The sequence below is a fragment of the Neolamprologus multifasciatus genome, chromosome 6 (assembly GCF_963576455.1).
Source record: "Neolamprologus multifasciatus chromosome 6, fNeoMul1.2, whole genome shotgun sequence".
In the NCBI taxonomy this organism is placed as follows: Eukaryota; Metazoa; Chordata; class Actinopteri; order Cichliformes; family Cichlidae; genus Neolamprologus; species Neolamprologus multifasciatus.
The window spans coordinates 17,012,316-17,030,680 of record NC_140444.1 but is presented as its reverse complement, the minus strand read 5'-3'; the positions used below and the strand labels follow the sequence as shown (position 1 = coordinate 17,030,680).

Below are 18,365 nucleotides of genomic sequence, written 5' to 3'. Positions count from 1 at the left end.
ATATACACTCATCATGGGCATTAATGTCATGCTTGGACCCATTTTGCTTCCAGAAATGCTTCCATTCTTTATGGCATAAAGTCAACGAGATGCTGGAAGCATTCCTCTGAGATCTTGCTCCATGCTGATATCACTGTTTGGGGTTTCTAACCTAAACCGTGGCAGTGTCACACTGTTGATGCAGATTTGTCAGCTGCCCATCCATCCCGCAAATCAACCATGTCACCACATCCCACCGGTGCCTCATTGGATGATCTGGTAGCTGTGGAGACCATTTGAGTACTGTGAATGTAATAGAGGATTAACGGATGGTAAGTTTAAAACAGAAGGGAAACCCTTCTGACGGGAAGAGCAGTGGAGCAGCCAAGGGAAGTAGTAAATATAAACTCAAGTTGTTAAAACTATAATTTATTTACAAAAAAAAGCACTAAAATACTCTGGCCAGGCAGAAAAATGACGTTAAAAACATTAAAAGCAGTTAAAACAATGCAGCTAAAATGCACTAGCCTCAGCCATGAAGATCAAGTCCCATAAGAGTCCAAATGGCGCAGAAACCAACAGGATTGTCGCCGTCCTGTCTGACTCTTCGTTCTGGTGTGGCAGGTTAATGATCAGGAGGGGCGGAGGAATGGGCATCTCCCCGGAACAAATCACATAACAAAACAAAAGCATGCAAAAACCCAACAAAATAAAACACTACATGTTAAAAATAAATAAATAAATAAAAATCAAAGAATAAAACAAAACACTACATGCAAGGAAATAAAAATACTAAGTTAAACGTAGTCCATTCCACCCTGTGACATGAACTCATTGTCATGTTCAGGAAACCAGTTTGAAATGATCTAAACTGACACTCAGTTGATACTAAGGGGCCGAAAATATGGTGAGACATAGATTAGACATACTTTTAGATTAAAGGCATTTTTTCATTTGAGCTTTTAAACGACTTTCTTTTTATTTTAGTGTGAGGCTGTGTGAAGTTTAGATTATGCTGGACAAATAACTTTAAAGAATTATTTTCAATATAAACAACTACTCAGCATTATTGGCACATTTATCAGAACTGAAAAGTTAGTTGCTGATGATGTTACTCCATTAGATTGTATTCCTAACAGCTGGAGGCCAACAAGAAGAAATCCCAATAAGTGAGTTTGAGTCTAAAGTTTTGGAAGTATTTATAAGTTTTAGTCTTCTAAGTAAGAAACATCTCAGGGGAAACTATTTATTTCTTCCCTCCATGAAACACGTGGGAAGGTGTAATTATCCAATTTCACCACTAGGAGGAAGACTCATACAAATAGAAGAAATATTTTAGGCTTGACCCAGTGAACTCACATTCATGCTCTTTAGATCTGTCAGTGATTTTAAGCCCATACACCCAAAGAGCTTTCTTCAGTGAGTTAAAAAAAAATCCCAGAAGTACAAAATCAGGAGTCCTTCTGTTCATTTATACCTTTAATCCTCTTATTAATAATACCATGGTCAAAGCATCCAAGAGAATCTAAAAGTAGATGTTGTAACAGTCTCACTCCAAGTATGGTGATACCAGCAAATCAAAACAGAAACTCTTGCAGATGACAAACGGCACTGCTATTTCCCTAAAATGTATGTTTGCTCATGAATGTACAGTATGCCTAAGGAGATGTACACATCGCAGACTCCAGAAGGTCCACAGTGTTGATTCATAAGGATGAGAGGGGGAAGAGGACAAACTAGTTTTCCTTATTTCTAGAAACCCTTGGACTGCCCCTGCAGCAACTTAAAAGCAGCTGTTAACATCTGCGGAGGGAGGAGGGGCAGCAGCAGCAGTAGCAGTGGAAAAGTAATTCACACTAATTTTGGGCTTCTTTGCCACGACAAAGCAGTGAACATACACGTCACACAAACAGCACACATATCTGGTAACATGGACATATGTGTGTAATTTTATTTATTTACTTTTCCTTGTATAATTTTAAATTATAATAAGAGTTTTTTGTCAGAAGAAGCTTGAAGTCCAAGTCCATGAAGAGTTCCCTTTAATGGCTTCACAATAACTTTTATACTTCTGCGTTTCTGTCAGCAATAAAATAATTTATTGCTCTAAAGGAAGTTCCACTGTGTTCACAGGCAGCACAGAGAAGTGCTGATTTTAAGCAGAATGTTATATGATTTCAGAACCACAAATGTTCAGAGACAGACCTGAATTAGGGGAAGACTGTGAGTTGCAAAAATTTCACGCAACACTGACATAAAGACACACCCATGCTCTTGGGAAAAGTTGTGTAAGTGTGTGAGCGTGTGTGTCTGTACTCTTCCGATTCTGATTTGTTAGTTGTATTTTAACTGGAACATGTTAGACATTAGCTGCTTTGACATCACATCTGGCCTTCGAGCATCAGAGTGTGCACACAAATTACGTATGCATACCTGAGACACTCGTAATTTTCACAACTCAAGGCATTTAATGATGTGGTGTGTTTCTGACTGAGTCCAGTTCTCTCTTTAGTAGAAGAGCGTGAATAAGAATTCAAGGCTGCCTGAATTCACAGAGCAGGGAAGATTTATCTAGTAGGAACTAGTCCACTATTTATTCCATCTCTGGTATCTTCAACTATTAATATGTTTGCTAATGGAGGGAAGCAAAATATCAATTCAGGGTACGAATCAGTGATTGGCAATCAGGGTGTGAACACAGAGTACCAACACTGTAGATAGGGAGACTTGGAGACACAGTAGTCATCAGGATAAGATGGAGAATGTTGGCAATAATTCAGAAAGCTGCTGATTAATTAGGACTGAGTGATGCTGGATAACATCCCCACTCTTATGTCAAAGAACAAGATCATGTTAATGGCAACAAGCATTGAGAAACAGCATATGGTTTATTTGCACCCATGCTCCCCCCAGTCATGGTACCGCTGTATGTTCCAAATCTATAACAACTGTATATAATAATAATATGTATTTGCTAGAAAAAAAAGTTTTCACTGACATTGTTCTGAAATAAAATAAAATAAGGGCTTACTTCCATTTAGCAGTTTGAGGTCCAGGTGGCCCAGTGTCACACTAGAGTGGAACAGATCCAACCTGTTAACAGCAGTGGTGATACTGTGTTTGTATTACTGTTCACATTGCAAATAAAAAGGGGAAAAAATGGGGTTTGTAAGTCATTATTAAGGAGCCCTTTTAATGACTCACAGGCCTCTACGGAAGTAAGTAGAGTTGATGTTTGACTAAATGTACCGGCCATGATGTAGGCACTATTTAAAGTGTACACATGGTTTAAGAGCTGCACCTCTGTGTGTGTTAGCAGTGTGTGTGGGGATGCTGGGAACCAGAATATGTAATCCAGCTGCTTTTTTTTACATTCCAGGAATGCCTCCCACAGATTATTCCCTGCCCCTACGAGGAGCCAAGCCCAGCTCCTCCTCCCTCTTTCTTACTCTGGGAGCACTCGCACACAGCACTTTAAAAACGCTAAAACACTTTATCTGCCTGATTTGACTTCTACATATGTATCATGTCCATGTATTCTGAAGCAAAACTCTCTCTTCTTCATTGGCACTGATCTCAAACCTATTAAAAATGTGATTTTCCCCAAAACATGCGAGGAAAACCTGGAATCACTTTTCTGTATAACCAGACGCTCAATTTTTAGGAGTTACATCAAGCAGCATTATGGGGAGGGACGAGGAGACAGTGATGTGGCAGACCACTTTTCCTGGCTGTAGAGGTTTTCCAGGGAAGAATCCATGAGGCGTCTGGCCCCCAGAGTATCTGACTGAGTCCAGTAAATTGCAGCTTTTTCTGCAGCAAACAAAGTGCTTCACTTATAAAGCCAATATTTTGCTTTGCAAATGATCTGCCTGCGCTTGAAGATCGAACAGTGACTGTTGACACAAATAACCTGATATTTTGTATTTGCATAGACCTGGTTAATACAGTAAGCTAAAGTATGGCAGTTTGTCAGAGTTAAAGCATCCCGACAATTCAAGGCATTATGATCAGGAGAGCGGCCAGGCTGCAGTGAAACTGATGGAGTACAAAGATATGTATCGTACATATCGGCACTGCATTCGGCCCATTATTATGAATTATTTATCATCATTTCATTTTGCTTTTTCAGTCATCTTTATGTTAGAATCATTCATAAATTGTCTGGTTAGTTTTTTAATATGGAATTGAGGTTGAATAAAAGGGTGGTGGTGGAGGGGGCTGAAAGCTGCACAACAACCACACTCTAAATGTGTGTGGCTCTCATCACTCTTCTTCTTCTTTCTTGCTACTATTTAACTCCACATGTTGTAGCACACTCTCACACTTGCTCTTTTTGTTGCCTTCATTTACCAAAGTGTTATCATCACAGTCAGTCTGACTGTAGTGAGACTGCATGTGGTATCTTTTGCGGCTTTTTTGTAAAAGATGCTATCAATGTGTTACAGATAGATACTTTATTGTGCAGTCAGAGTTTCCTCTTCCTTTCAGACACATTATACGTTCTAAAACACACACACACACACACACACACACGAGGAAGCTATGCTTCTTCATGGAGGAGTGATGGAACCAGTAGGCTCCACCCCCAAGCAATCCTCAAGGCCAAATTCAAACATCACACCACTGGTTTGGCACCGCCCTCGTGCCAGCCTCATAGAAAATGGTCAGATGTGACACGGGCCCCATAATATATTTTGCTCACACTCGACTTTCACGGACCAGCACTGGGTGACTCTCCTCTGGGACTCTGTCTCCTCCGGAGTCTTTTTACGCACAGATACAGCCGCGAACTCTTACTTATTTTTTCACATCTGTGCGCACAGCTGACTTCTATTTTGTAGCTGACAATATAAGAAGAAACGGGACATGTTTGGGATTTGGAAGGGACTCGCCGGGCTGTCCGCTTGCTGGTGTCTGTTGATGCTTATTCATTGTTTGCCTCAAACAGGTAAGGAAATAGATTTCACGGTAACTGCATTTCCTTTCTCGTTTTTTTTTTTTTTTTTTTTTTTTTTTGTAATGAAAGGTGTAATAACCTGATTCTTTGTATCGGTATATAGCTGTGAAATATGTTCGATGTATCAGTATTTTGGTTGCTTTGTGGGCTTTTTGCTTGGTTTTTGTCGGTGTTATAGATTTAAATGTTGACGTCTTCCACTGAATGACTCGGAGTAAAAATAATTCTAATTTTGAAAATGTTCTATGAATTCTGTGATTCATATACCTGCGATTAAAAAAATATACTTTAAGATATACAAGTCAATAATTTCGACGATAATTCCACAACGTGGTTTACGATTTCGGCATATATGAATGGATGTACGCACGGCGTTTTGATTGGTTCGTTTCGCTGTAAAATGAAACAGAACATCCAACCATGCTCGACTTGCCGGCCGGCTTTGAGTTTCGGGTGGGCGTGGCCCAAAAAGGCCGTTGTCAACGAATGGAGCTGGGAGGGGTGGAGGGTGCGGCTGAAAGACGAGGCTTCCTCCTTCCAGCGGGATGCAGGAAATTGGATGCAAGAAAGTCTGCATTTTTACTGTAGCTGCGCACATTTGTTGAAAAATATCTGAGGAAATAGCTTCGAAGTACTTTTACTGACTGCATAAAGAATGAGTTAATGTACATGTTAATGAACAGTTTGGACACTCAGAGGTTTCCAGGCCTCACAGAAAACAGGATGTAGCCTACGTTTTCCACTGTGACGCAAAATGGGGGAAACTGAGCCAGAAGAGACGCAGAAACCTTTGAATACAAATATGAACTAAAGAGAATTAACTGAACAAAGCAGATAATACAAAGGCGGTGTCAAAATTCGGATTAAACGGATATATTCCATAAATGGCTTAAATTGAATATTTAACACGATGAAACATTAACATTCATTAAAAAGGGAATGAACACCCCCTGCTTCATTAATCCTCCCTAAAATTTGTACTCTCTAACAAGAGCTTTTCAGATTGTCGCTTCCATTCATCATATTTGCTACTGTATGTATAGCTGTGCGTGTGTGTGTGTGTGTGTGTGTGTGTAATAAAAGCCTCCCTTTTCCTACATGGGAGAAGAAACCTTTACAATGCAGTGACTCACAAAAAGAGACACTTTATAGTCTTGCCTATTTATTATTTAGAAATACCTCCAGCTTTAGAGTATAGGAATCATTCACGCATTAACTTAGTCTTTACATAGGCTTAAAATACTGAAATTATTTGAAGGTTACAAAGTAAAGCATTGCAAGTTTCGCTCTTCTGCAGATGGCCACCTCATTATCAAGCCTTGCACTTGTTCAAAGCATGTTTCAATCTAACGTCATTCGAGCACATTACTGTCTTCATTTATCATGCAATGACTCCACTGGACTCAATAAAGTGCAGCTACATGACTGGACTAATCATCATAAATCCAGACCTAATGCACAAGTGAGTGCTGTCGGTCCTCGTGATGGATATCCATCCTGGTTATTAATTAACTGCTGGGTATATGATTGAATAAATAAAACCTTCTCTTTATGAAGGCCTCTGGTGTGTGTATATTGCAGACACGTACCACAGAAAGACAGCAATGCATTGTTAGAGAACAAAGTCTCATGTAGTCACAAGGGATGATTGTTATCACTCAGCATTGTGACTGATTGTGTAAAGCAAGTTTCTGCTGTCAGACAAGCTTCAGTTTTACTACATTTTGAACTAAACCATAGCTGCCTGGCATGTGTTTAAGGTAGTGCCTGAATAGCCTTGTATGGTAGTGTTGTATGTGTGAGGTCTGGTGGCTTTGAAGGTTTATACTGTGGGTATAAATAGAAACTGGAGGGTGCACTTTCTCTTGCAGAAACAAAGTATGCTCTACCTGAGCTGTCTGACATCCTGTTCAAACTAGTAAACATACTGGCAGTTTGTGGTCTTAGGTTTTAAGGCTCTAGCTGTTGCATCTACAGCTATCTTTAAAATAGACTAGAGGTAGTTTTTGATACAGTAGTGATACTTCTGAACTTAGTTTTCAGATTATAAACTGACTAAAAGTGATAAAGATCAGTTTCTATTTAAACTGCAGTGTTCACAAATTTGCTTTATGACATGTTATGAACAAAGTGGCAAACGAGGCCACGAACCGTTGGGGAATTTCTGAACATTGAGGTCTAAAAATGACAAAACACAAAACAGAGAGAACTTACCAGTATATCACCGTCATCAGCCAGGTGCAAACTTTACTTTTGTCTCTGAGAAAGACTTACGGTAATGAGTTCATGGAAACCTCATTTTACTTAGCAGTCTTAATGAGAGACTAAAGAGGCTTGTGGGAAACATTAGCAGTGGAAAATGAAAACATAGGCTTGGGAAGTTTATATTTTCCACCCTTGGGGACAAGATTGAAAGTTTAAAGATCGGGAAGAAGCAGCTTTTAACCTGCTTTGGTTTCTCCTTTTTTCAGTGGATTCAATTTAAATGGCTGCTTCATAAAGGGGAAATGAGTGAGAGTTCTTTAAAGTTTGCTGTAGATGTAAACTGAGCACTAATAATGTGCTCTGTGTGCGTTAGTTCTGTAGTATGTTTTGGAAAGTCTGTTCCTGGAACCTCTGCTGGCTGTTTGCCAGGCTTCATCCTACGTTTGTGTCAGAAGTGGACATGCAGAGCGTTTTTTCCCCCCCCCTTTAAGGGAAACTCAGACTCAACTAAATGTTGCTAAAATAGCAAGACAAGAAATACAGTACATTTCTCAATTCAGTGTTACTTTTCACAGTGCCAGAAAAGCAGGGAGGCAACCCTTGGCCACATATCAAGTGTTGAGAAAGCATCCTCTCTTTGTGCTATAACCATCCGCACCAACTTATCGTAATCAGTCAGACCTGTTCTGTTTCTTTTGTAACGTGTCATCACTCATTTACACTTCTGGGATGACAGAATTTCTTCTGTTTAGAGCCTCCGCCTCCATCTGCGGGTCACTGTGGTGATGCTGTTATGAGGAATGCCACTTTGGGACCAATCAGCAACTGGTGGTGTGATGGTTCAACTCCTCCCATGCTATTGTCTTAAAGGGATAGCCTGACAATAAGCTAAGCCTCCAGGTCACAGGAGGGACAGGCACTGAGGAGGTGATGGAGGATGACGCATATATGGGGCAGTGTCCGGCCTTTTTTAGTGGCTATTTCACTGAGGTAACCGCCGCAACCTCTGAGCCTGAAACCATGGTCAGTTTAAGGTTGCAAAGCTTTAAACTTTTAAACACAGTAGTGAAACGATGCTTTGCCATGGTCCATCTGTACACATCTGATGTGGCACATGTTTAAGCCACATAAACCAGGGTATTTACCCAGATAAACAACTCTTTGCTGAAGAAAGGAACGAGACTGAATACATTTTCTGTTTTTGTCTATATCTTTTGACTAAATTTGTAAAAACTGGGTCTTGCATGTGAATGACTTCGGGGGAATAATTCTTTGTCCAAATACTTTATATTGAAGTCACTTTTATTAGTGCTAACATGAGACACAGTGTCAATAACTTAATTTGTTAATTTCCTGAGTGAAGCAATAAGTAAAACCTGTTTTTTCTCTCCCTTTTTTACAGCATCACTTATCCGTACTTTACTGTCTTTGACTCTGAGTAGCACATTAACAAATTTCCTTTGTTAGCATGTTTGGGTTTGTTTTGTTTTTTTACACCGCTGTTTGTCTGAACTTCAGTGGCCTTCAGTTGTAATTTTTCTCCCCTGTGTGTATTTTTCAGTCATTCATTAACTGCACAGTAATAACATTTTTTAGGAGGAATGATCACAGGTTTTAACACGGCCAACAAGCTGTGAGCTAATTGATGAGTGCTGATAAGAGGATCTGGTGATATTGAATGTAAACCATGGTGGCAGTTTGTCCTCACGTCACACTGAACTCCAGTTGTGATTTTTGTCTTTCACAGATGCAGCCTACATATGCAACGCCAATCAGTTTAAGTGTGGAAATGGGAGGTGCATCACCCGCAGGTGGATTTGTGATGGAAGTGATGATTGTGGTGATGGAACTGACGAGCTGCCCGCTAGCTGCGGTATGTTATCACATATCAGCTACACTTTACACTTGGGATTCTGGAGTGTTTTTATGCTTGACTGATCAATTTCCTGATAATTTTTTAATATTTAGAAAATATTTAAAAAACAGCAAGTTCACTAACTTATAATTCAAATTAAAAAAAAAAAAGAAGTTTTGGATCAAACTGTCACCACAGTGAATCAGAAACACATTAACAAAGTCACTGCAGCTTCTACAAGTAAATGATTGTTAAGCTTTACGACATAATAGCAAAAAGCTGTGTCTTTGTGTGGTCACGTAAAATGAGTCATGCTTGATGTTTCTCTCCTCAGGAGTCAAAATCTGTCGGGATTCGCAGTTCAACTGTGGCGATCCCATGAGCCAGTGCATACCAAAAGACTGGCAATGTGACGGCAAAGCCGACTGTACTAACGGCGCTGATGAGAAAAACTGCAGTAAGTTTTCTACCAGAGCCGAGTTTTTCTACACCTCAAAGTTCATGCTAAAGCGTCCACAAACAAGACACGACTAACTGAAAGTGTTTTTGGCAAGAATGAATTTTGTTCATTGTATAATATTAATATCTCAAAAGGGATTTGAAGAACAGACTTAAAGACAAGTAATCTTTAAAAAAAAAAGAAGCTAATACTAATAGTGTATTTATAATCCTGAAGTCTAGTTAATAAATAGAAATAAATATGTAATAAGTGTTGTTGTTGATATCATAATTGATCGATTTCTAACTCCTATCCTCCTCTCATGTTTCACCACAGCGGCCAAGCAGTGTGACGACCGTGAGTTTCGTTGTGCCAATGGCAAGTGCATATCCAAGAGCTTTGTTTGTGACAATGACAACGACTGCTCAGATGGCTCAGATGAGGCTTCCTGTCCCAAACCCACCTGTAACTCTCGCTCCTTCCAATGCAACAACTCAATGTGTGTACCGGCGGTGTGGCGCTGTGATGGAGACAGAGACTGCGACGATGGGTCTGATGAGTGGCCCCAGAACTGTGAAGGAAGGGAGCCAGAGAAGACGCCTCGCTGCAGACCTCATGAGTTCCAGTGTGCGAATGGGGACTGCATCCATGGCAACTGGAAGTGTGACGGAGGGTTCGACTGCCTGGATCGTTCGGACGAGGCTAACTGCAGTGAGTTTTTAAAAATGTCTTTATAGTTACCATTAAAGCCAACCTGCACATTACATTTTTAATGGAGACTGACAGTAAATATCTTTATTCCATTACTCTCTCTCCCCATCTCTCTTTTTGTGTTTTCGTTCATTTACCTTCTTCCTTCTCTTCCAGCTCATTCCACTTGCCGCTCAGATGAGTTCCAGTGTATGGACGGCACCTGCATTAACAAAAGCCTCCAATGTAATGGACGTGCTGACTGCAGGGACCTCACTGATGAGATTGAATGTGATACAGGTAAAAAGCTTCTTTCTTGAAAAGAAAGAAAGTCCCACATGCTTACATTGCGGTCTCATTCATACTCCCCTGGTCTCTTCCACAGTATGTGAAGGCCCAAACAAGTTCCAGTGTCGCAGTGGGGAGTGCATCGACACGGAGAAAGTGTGCAACAAGCAGAACGACTGCAAGGACGGGTCTGATGAACCAGCAAAAGAGTGTGGTAAGTGAAGTCATCTTGTACACATTCATGGCTGCCAGCCTGTAGGGAAATATGACTAGAATACCAGACTTGACCTACATAGCTTGTGGTTTGAATGAGTAAATTCCCGGCCAGCTAAGGATTTGGTTGTCGTGAATATTATTTGAAAGCTTTTTGCCTGTTTGTCTCTGCAGACAACAATGAGTGTCTGACCGGAAATGGCGGCTGCTCTCACTACTGCAACGATCTGAAGATTGGCTACAACTGCTCCTGCCCTGCTGGATACAGGCTGAAGGCGGACAACAAAACCTGTGAAGGTGAGCGGACGGAGACATTTAAAATTCTGCCTCTTAAGGACCAGACAATCGTAAACATGTCATTTGACAATGTGCACATTAGAAACAAATAAATGAGCCAACTTCTTCAATTCTGCAGACATTGACGAATGTGCTGAGCCGGACACTTGCACTCAGATCTGCATCAACTTGCCAGGCAGCTACAAGTGTGATTGTGAAGAGGGCTATATGATTAACCCTGCAACCAAAACTTGCAAGGCTGAATCAGGTAATGTTAGAAAGAAAGCCCACTTAAACCCACTTAACGCTTGATCCTGTGACGCAAGCTTCAGACAAGACAGGCAAGTTTAACCGAACTGTCCTCCTCTGCCTCCACCAGGCACAGTGCCCACCTTGTACTTCACCATCAAACACGAGGTGAGGAAGCTGACAGTGGACCGCAGCGAGTATGTGCGTGTGATCCCACAGCTGAAGAACACAGTGGCACTCGACATGGATATGCCAAACAAGATGATCTTCTGGTCTGACCTGTCTCTGAAGAAAATCTACAGGTTAGAATCTTTATCTGTGTCCCTTCTTTTTTACATGTCTTTATGAGTTTCTTGCTTCATTTCGCATAGTATGGAGTGGCTCTCATTCAAGACCCATGATGAAGATAAAATTAATCTCTCCACTCTTGCCTTCCTCCAAACAGCTCTATGATAGATGTGGCTGGCAATTCCTCTCACCACAATGTGGTGGTTGAAAGTGGGATAGAGGCCCCAGAGGGCATTGCGGTGGACTGGATCCATGGCAACATCTACTGGACTGACAGTGTTTTGAAGACTATTTCTGTAGCAACAACGGATGGCAGTAAGAAGAAGACCCTGATCGCAACGGACCTGGACAAGCCACGAGCCATCACAGTCGATCCAGTAAACAAGTAAGTGTTTAAACAGACATCACAGCGAGTACGTTTCCTTAGATTAATCTCACTAGATCCACTGAACATATAACACCTGTTCTTAAACAGCTCCATTGGCTTCCAATTCACCTCTGTGTCAATTTCAAGATCTGGCTTCTCACTTTCAAAGCGCTTCATAACCTTTCTCCTCCATATCTATCCGATCTTCTCCATGCATACTCACCCCTTCGTACACTCCGCTCTTCTTCAGTTTCCCTTCTGTCAGTTCCACCTGCTTGCCTGACTACCATTAGACTCAGAACCTTTAGTTGTTCTGCCCCGAGACTTTGGAATGCACTTCCACTTGCTCTCCGGACCACACACTGTCTCACCACTTTTCAATCACGTCTCAAAACTCACCTATTTAGAATTGCATACACCTGATCTGTCTTAGTCCATTTTTACCTTGCCCAGTTCTTATATTTGCCTTTATACTTTTATGACTGTCTGTCTAAAATTTATTTTACCATATTTAATATATATTTTTCGCTGCTATTGCTCATGTGTTTTTGTAAGGTGACCTTGAGGGTCTGAAAGGCGCCTATAAATAAAATGTATTATTATTATTATTATTATTATTATTATTATTATTATTATTATTATTATTATTATTATTATTATTATTATTATTATAGTTCGACATGAACTGGTGCGTTTTGTCTTTAGCCTCATGATTTCTTTACTGTGTCCTCTTTAGTTTGATGTATTGGACAGACTGGGGTGAAGAAGCTAAGATTGAGAAGAGTGGGCTGAATGGTGCAGATCGCACTACTTTAGTAAAAGACAACATTGTGTGGCCGAATGGCATCACCCTGGGTAAGCACAGCTTCCTGAATGCATTTTTAGTAGTGATTTTTATTTACTGTGTAATGAAAATATAGTGGTCAAAACTATTATTTGTGTGTTTCATTTTCCTAACAGACATGGTCAACCAACGTCTATACTGGGTGGACGCCAAGCTGCACTCTCTCTCCAGCATCGATGTGAATGGAGGGGCCCGACACAGTCTCATTATTAATGAGGAAAAACTCTCCCACCCACTCTCCCTGACCGTCTTTGAGGTTAGTGATGAAGGCAGTGTATTCCCAGATTAACTTGAAGTGAAGGTCAAAGGGATTGTTGTTATTTGATTAAACTGCCACTAAGGATGAATTATTTTGGTAATGATTGCAGGACGGGAACCACAAATCTGCCTGACTTATTAGCAACACTAGTTGTTTTCTTAAATTGCTAAAACCAGCCAGTCCAAGTCTAACGAAGTTCATAGAGGGTTTTTATCTGAAATGGTTTAACATACAAAGCCAGAGCTTCAATTGTTGAGCGCTGTACTAATTGTTAATCGGTTTAACTTAAGTTGTATTTCTTTCTAAAAACAGGAGAAAGTATTTTGGACAGACATGAACAACGCTGCTGTGTTTAGTGCCAACCGCTTGACAGGAAGCGACATCACTGAGCTGGCAAACGACCTGGGCCAGCCAGAAGACATCATACTGCACCACAACCTCAAGCAGCCAGCCAGTAAGGAAACATTTGTACATTAGAGATATTAAAAAAAAATCTGTGAAATTAGAACACTTTTTTCTAATTCAGTTCAATTCAATTCAATTTTATTTATATAGCGCCAAATCACAACAAAAGTCGCCTCAAGGCGCTTCATAGCTAATGCCTTCCCTGTTTTATTTTAGGTTCAAACTGGTGCACGAATGGAGGTTGTGAGTTCCTGTGTCTACCTGCCCCTCAGAACGACCCACAGTCTCCCAGATACACCTGTGCCTGTCCTGATGGCATGGTCCTGGGACCTGACATGAAGAAATGCGTGGCAGGTAAACGTCTGCTCCTCTTGTTACTAAAAAAGATGGAATTTTACATCAAATCCTGAAATTAAACCCTTTATTTTTATTTTGCAGAAAGCACAGCTGCGCCTCCCAAAACTGCTGCTCCGCTCCCACCAAAAGGGCCCACAAATCCTGCTACACCCAGGCAGCCAGACCCGACCACCACAACTACAACCACCAAGAAACCCACAACTACCTCTGCAGTGCAGCCTAATCAGAAAACAGAGAAGCCTGCCGTCACTGCTCAAGGTACAGAAACTTTCTTTAAATTTTTAGACACTCAGATTATTGTTCTCATCCCATTTATGATTTTTTTTAAAATTGTGGGCAAAAACACTGATGCTGCTTTTGGTATCATATTGTATGTATGTATTTTTCTACCTTTTGCCAAAATAGAATTTATTATTTTGACATTTACTGTATACTGGCACTGTTACAACTGTTACAACAACAGAAAGCTAACTACTTACTTACTGCCTGGTTGAAATGACCAGTAGTAGTTTTATTGAATGATATTTATTTATTGGGTGATATATGATGTTGAGTTATATCTTTATGGGTAATTTTATGGCTAACTTCCTAGACTCTCTCCACTGGGTGTGACACTAAGCTAACTGTCTTCTGGCTCATGTCAAATAAGAGTGGTATTGTTTTTTAAGAGACTGTATGAAGAAACCATTTATTTTCTGCTTTTGCAGGTGACAGACAAGCAGCCGTGCAGCCTGAGGAAGCCCCACCTTCCCACCCTGTTGCTCTCTACGTTGTGTTGCCACTGAGTAAGTCCTAAATTTTAGCTCTTCACAGCTCTCTGTCAAACAAAACATGATATCTTAAACCTGCTCACTTACTCAAGGATACTTAATCTGCTCTCTTTTTCATTGAATGGTATTTAACTCTTCTCTTCTTCTGAAGTGATTATGGCTCTTCTGGTATTTGGAACAATGTACCTCTGGAGACACTGGCATAGGAAGAACACCAACACCATCCACTTTGACAACCCCGTGTACCAGAAAACCACCGAGGATGAGTTACACATCTGCAGGAATGGCTCTGACGGCTACGTGTATCCTGAGGTATCTTAACCTAAAACCATTTTAGAAATATTGTCTCTAAATAAATAAAGATTAATTAATCAGTTTGAAAGCTTTGCTCATACAATGTTACTCCTTTTTTTCCAGCGGCAAATGCTGAGCATGGATGACACGGATATGGCTTGACCTGCCAATGAAGAAAAAACTTGTTTTATTTGAAGTGCTGGAAACAAGAACCGCTTCTTAACAACATCATTCCCTTCCTCCATTGACCTCATTGTGTGGCTTATGTCTCTGACCTCAGCACTGTGCCATCCAAGCCTGCAAAAGGGTTGAAAGAAAAGGAAACAATCTTTGAAACTTAGGAAAATAGGGCATAAAGAAGTCCGACCACTAAATTATTACTAAATGAAGGACTTTTGGATAGTTTCAGTAGATGATGTTCTTAGTCCTGGAGCCATGATTCTTTTGATGCTATCTATGTTTTTTAGGCATTCTTGCTAAGATACAGATTGTTACAACACCTTTAGGTGCCGATTTACAAGGTTAAGTTGAAAAACCTAAACCATGTTGTCTTAACACTCCTGTATGCCTTCCAGTCACACTCTTTTAGGTTAGTGAAGTTTATGGATGCACATACAGTAAATGCCTTAGTAATCCCACTCCACTGAGTCTTCACGGTATCATATTATGGCCTTCTGTTATCCTGCATACAGAGTTTGACAGTCAGTCATTTATATTGCCGTCATCTCTAATGTTTTCTGTTTGAATCCATAAGATATGAGTGTGGTGGATTACATATGGTTTACACTGTAAATCACCAAAGCTGCTACATTTTCTGAAGTTAACCAAAATGAAGAAAATGCTTGAAAATCCTTTTTTCTTCTTTTTTTCTTTTTCTCGCTATGAAGATAATTAAGGTAAACGTGATTGTAGATGATTTTTTTACACAACTCTATGAACTGTTTCTGTATATATTTTCTGTAAATATATCTTGGTGTCGTCTTTTTACGTTTGTAAATTTTAATCGAGAAACACTGTAAATAGGTAATAGATTATTTTATTTATTTATGGAAATATGAGAGCTACGGTTTTTGATTGTTGTCTGCTGGCTGTGAATGTGGTACTTACTACATATTAAGTGAGGTGTTCTAGTAGAGGTGGGCTAACCTCTACGTCGTGCAGCTGTTATTTAAGTTATGTCAGTCAAACCTTTGCGTACGCTGCTCAGTTTCCCGGACAAGTCACCACACCTGAGAACTCTTATTAGCATTTTAAGGTTTACACAGCAGCACTGAAGAAACTTATTATTCCTCACTCCTTTGCTTTTTCAATACAGCTGTGAATCAGATAACTTATTTTTCTTTTACTGTGATGTTTTGTTTTGATTGTGGGATTGAGGCACATACAGCACGACTGTACACAAAGCATAATGTTCTCATTCAACTCAGAATGTATGCATGAGTCTCTTTGTTAAATGCGCATATCTTTTTTTCCCCTTTTTGGTTGTGTTGGTATTTTTTTTAATAAAATACAAAAAAGGAAATATTTCTAATGTCTCCCTTGGCTCATTTTGAAAAAAGAGATAGCAGATAGCATGTATGAATATGGTGCTGAAGTACTCTAGTCTCAGGAAATGCAGTGCAATAAACTCCATAAACTTCTCACAGGTGAAAAAATAATGTAGCCATTACATTGAGAGCCTCTGTAGTGTAATGGTTTACACATTTCTCAACAAGGGAAATATCCCTGGTTCAATTCTGGGATGACGACATCTGCATTGGTCAAGTAATAAAGTTATTGCTGTAGCTTCAACCTCTTCTGCTCTTCTCCACATACTTAGCAGTAGGTGAAGTTGTGCCAGAAATTTCCATTGTGTTTCAATCTCAGGAGGAGACACAAGTCCCTCGGGGGTTGCATCAGAAACAGTATCCATCTGTGAATAAGAAGAAGCTGACATTAGGTTTGTAAGTACTACACAGCCCTAGTGTGATGATTAAAATTATATCATACACAACATACCTCATAACACAAGCACCTACAACCCTGGGGACACTTGTACTTAGACCAAAGAAGAACCTGAGCTATTTTTGAAGGTTTCTAAGTGTGGTGCATTAATTAATGAGGATCCACAATGGACGTATTCACTAATATTTGTTATATCATTTTTATAAGGTTGTAATTTGAATAAAAAAAACCCTGATGATGAACATAGGGAGACTTATAATAGTCGAAAACAAAATCTTTCATCCTCGAGCCCAATTCTTTTTTCAAGTGGATGTTTAAAGCGTTTAAATGTTAAGCTGATCACCTGGCTGAATGTTTGCCCTTCACTGCCAGGGCTAATTATTTAACACAACATACAATGGATTTCTGTTGACCCTGTTTTTCTTTTGTTGCCTAGAAATGCTGCCATTACTTTCCAAACACAATAAAATAAGCACACACAGTGTATATAGTGCTGCAGCTAATAACCATTAAACTCTCATCCAGCAATTCTATTCTTTGTATTTTTCCAGCAAACAATGGGGAACTTTGTGTCCTTAAGCAAACATAAACAAATTATTTTTATCTCATTTAAATAAGCGGCTCATTTCACCTGTTGTTGGGGGTTTTTTGTTTTTTTTTACAGAGAGACGCGGTTTAAAACACTTAAATAAAGAAAAGTCAATCCCCTCTATTCATTACAACAGACGGGCAGCTTTTTGATTCGGTTACAGCGCAGCAGAGAATAATGCATGCGCGTAATCTAATGCTTTATTTTTCACTGGGAACTTAATGGCTGTCCTTATTCTGCAAAGAGTTTACTAATGGGACTTGAGTTGGTGGTTTATATTCTTGTCTCGTCATCTTAATGGACAAAAATTAAGCTTGAAAATAAACTCTCTTTTTTTAATCTCTGTACTGAGAATTTCTGAGTGGAATCGCTCTCTATTTACCCATATGCATATGGGTATCCATTAAAGATAAATGGCCAAACGCATTATCCTTAATGCCCCGTGGTCAAGCAGTACACATGCATAATTCAGCCTAAGTCATTAAAGAAAAGGAAAGAAAGTGCAGCACTGTTTGAAGAGTCCAAGATGGCCCAACACACTAATAAACAAGAACAACCAAAACTCATCCCCTCATAAATCTAATAACCCTCCTACATAACTCTGGTTCTCCTCTGTGTATTAAAAGGATGCAGAGAACAGTAGTGCTGGTCACTAAGGAAGAGGTGCTGTATCTTTAATAGCAACTAGAATAATTCATCCAACTGATATAGTCCACTTCATGGAAAAATTAAGACACACTGCAAGTATATAAACCAATGACAGAGACCATGAAGACTTGTTAAGTAACAGCCTGATGAAGCCTGCGCCTCTTTCGGCATCTAATTCTATAGTCGGGGAGGAGATGAAAATTGAAAATGACAAAAAGAAATAAAAGATTATTCTAAATTTGACAAATATTAAAAATACTAATCGGACTCTTGAAGTATTTTAGGATGTTCAACTGCACACAAAAAGTAATGACGCAAAAGTAAAGAAAACTGGAAATATTTAGGAAAACACCATCAGTTTATGACACTATTTGTTCTGTGGTATGAGACTTATTTTTCATTTTTTTTAATCTTATTTAGTTTTTATTTTTGTGTTCAGTTGGCTT

At 39.7% G+C, this 18,365-nt stretch overlaps 1 protein-coding gene across 2 annotated transcripts; it reads left to right on the top strand.

Annotated features, from left to right (window-relative positions):
* Positions 1-4,645: 4,645 nt before the first annotated feature.
* On the top strand, positions 4,646-16,260 carry LOC146516763 (low-density lipoprotein receptor-like). 2 transcript variants are annotated; one of them, XM_085162848.1, is made up of 18 exons: positions 4,646-4,930; positions 8,892-9,017; positions 9,334-9,456; positions 9,775-10,149; positions 10,306-10,428; positions 10,514-10,630; positions 10,804-10,926; positions 11,045-11,173; positions 11,285-11,456; positions 11,600-11,827; positions 12,546-12,664; positions 12,770-12,909; positions 13,225-13,366; positions 13,534-13,671; positions 13,756-13,932; positions 14,382-14,459; positions 14,596-14,756; positions 14,862-16,260. In XM_085162848.1, the coding sequence occupies exons 1-18, from the start codon at positions 4,849-4,851 to the stop codon at positions 14,898-14,900; spliced, it is 2,592 nt and encodes an 863-aa protein (XP_085018974.1). In that variant the 5' UTR covers positions 4,646-4,848; the 3' UTR covers positions 14,901-16,260. The 2 variants fall into 2 exon arrangements, with proteins under 2 accessions (XP_085018974.1, XP_085018976.1); XM_085162850.1 differs by lacking the exon at positions 4,646-4,930 and adding an exon at positions 4,957-8,134.
* Positions 16,261-18,365: the final 2,105 nt, after the last annotated feature.

What these genes read in the sequence shown, in the direction of transcription:
- LOC146516763 (XM_085162848.1), top strand. Translation starts at nt 4,849, where the DNA reads ATGTTTGGGATTTGGAAGGGACTCGCCGGGCTGTCCGCTTGCTGGTGT. An exon ending in GCCTGCCGTCACTGCTCAAG is followed by an intron (nt 13,933 to 14,381) that starts GTACAGAAACTT and finishes CTGCTTTTGCAG; the next exon opens with GTGACAGACAAGCAGCCGTG. An exon ending in CTACGTTGTGTTGCCACTGA is followed by an intron (nt 14,460 to 14,595) that starts GTAAGTCCTAAA and finishes CTTCTTCTGAAG; the next exon opens with TGATTATGGCTCTTCTGGTA.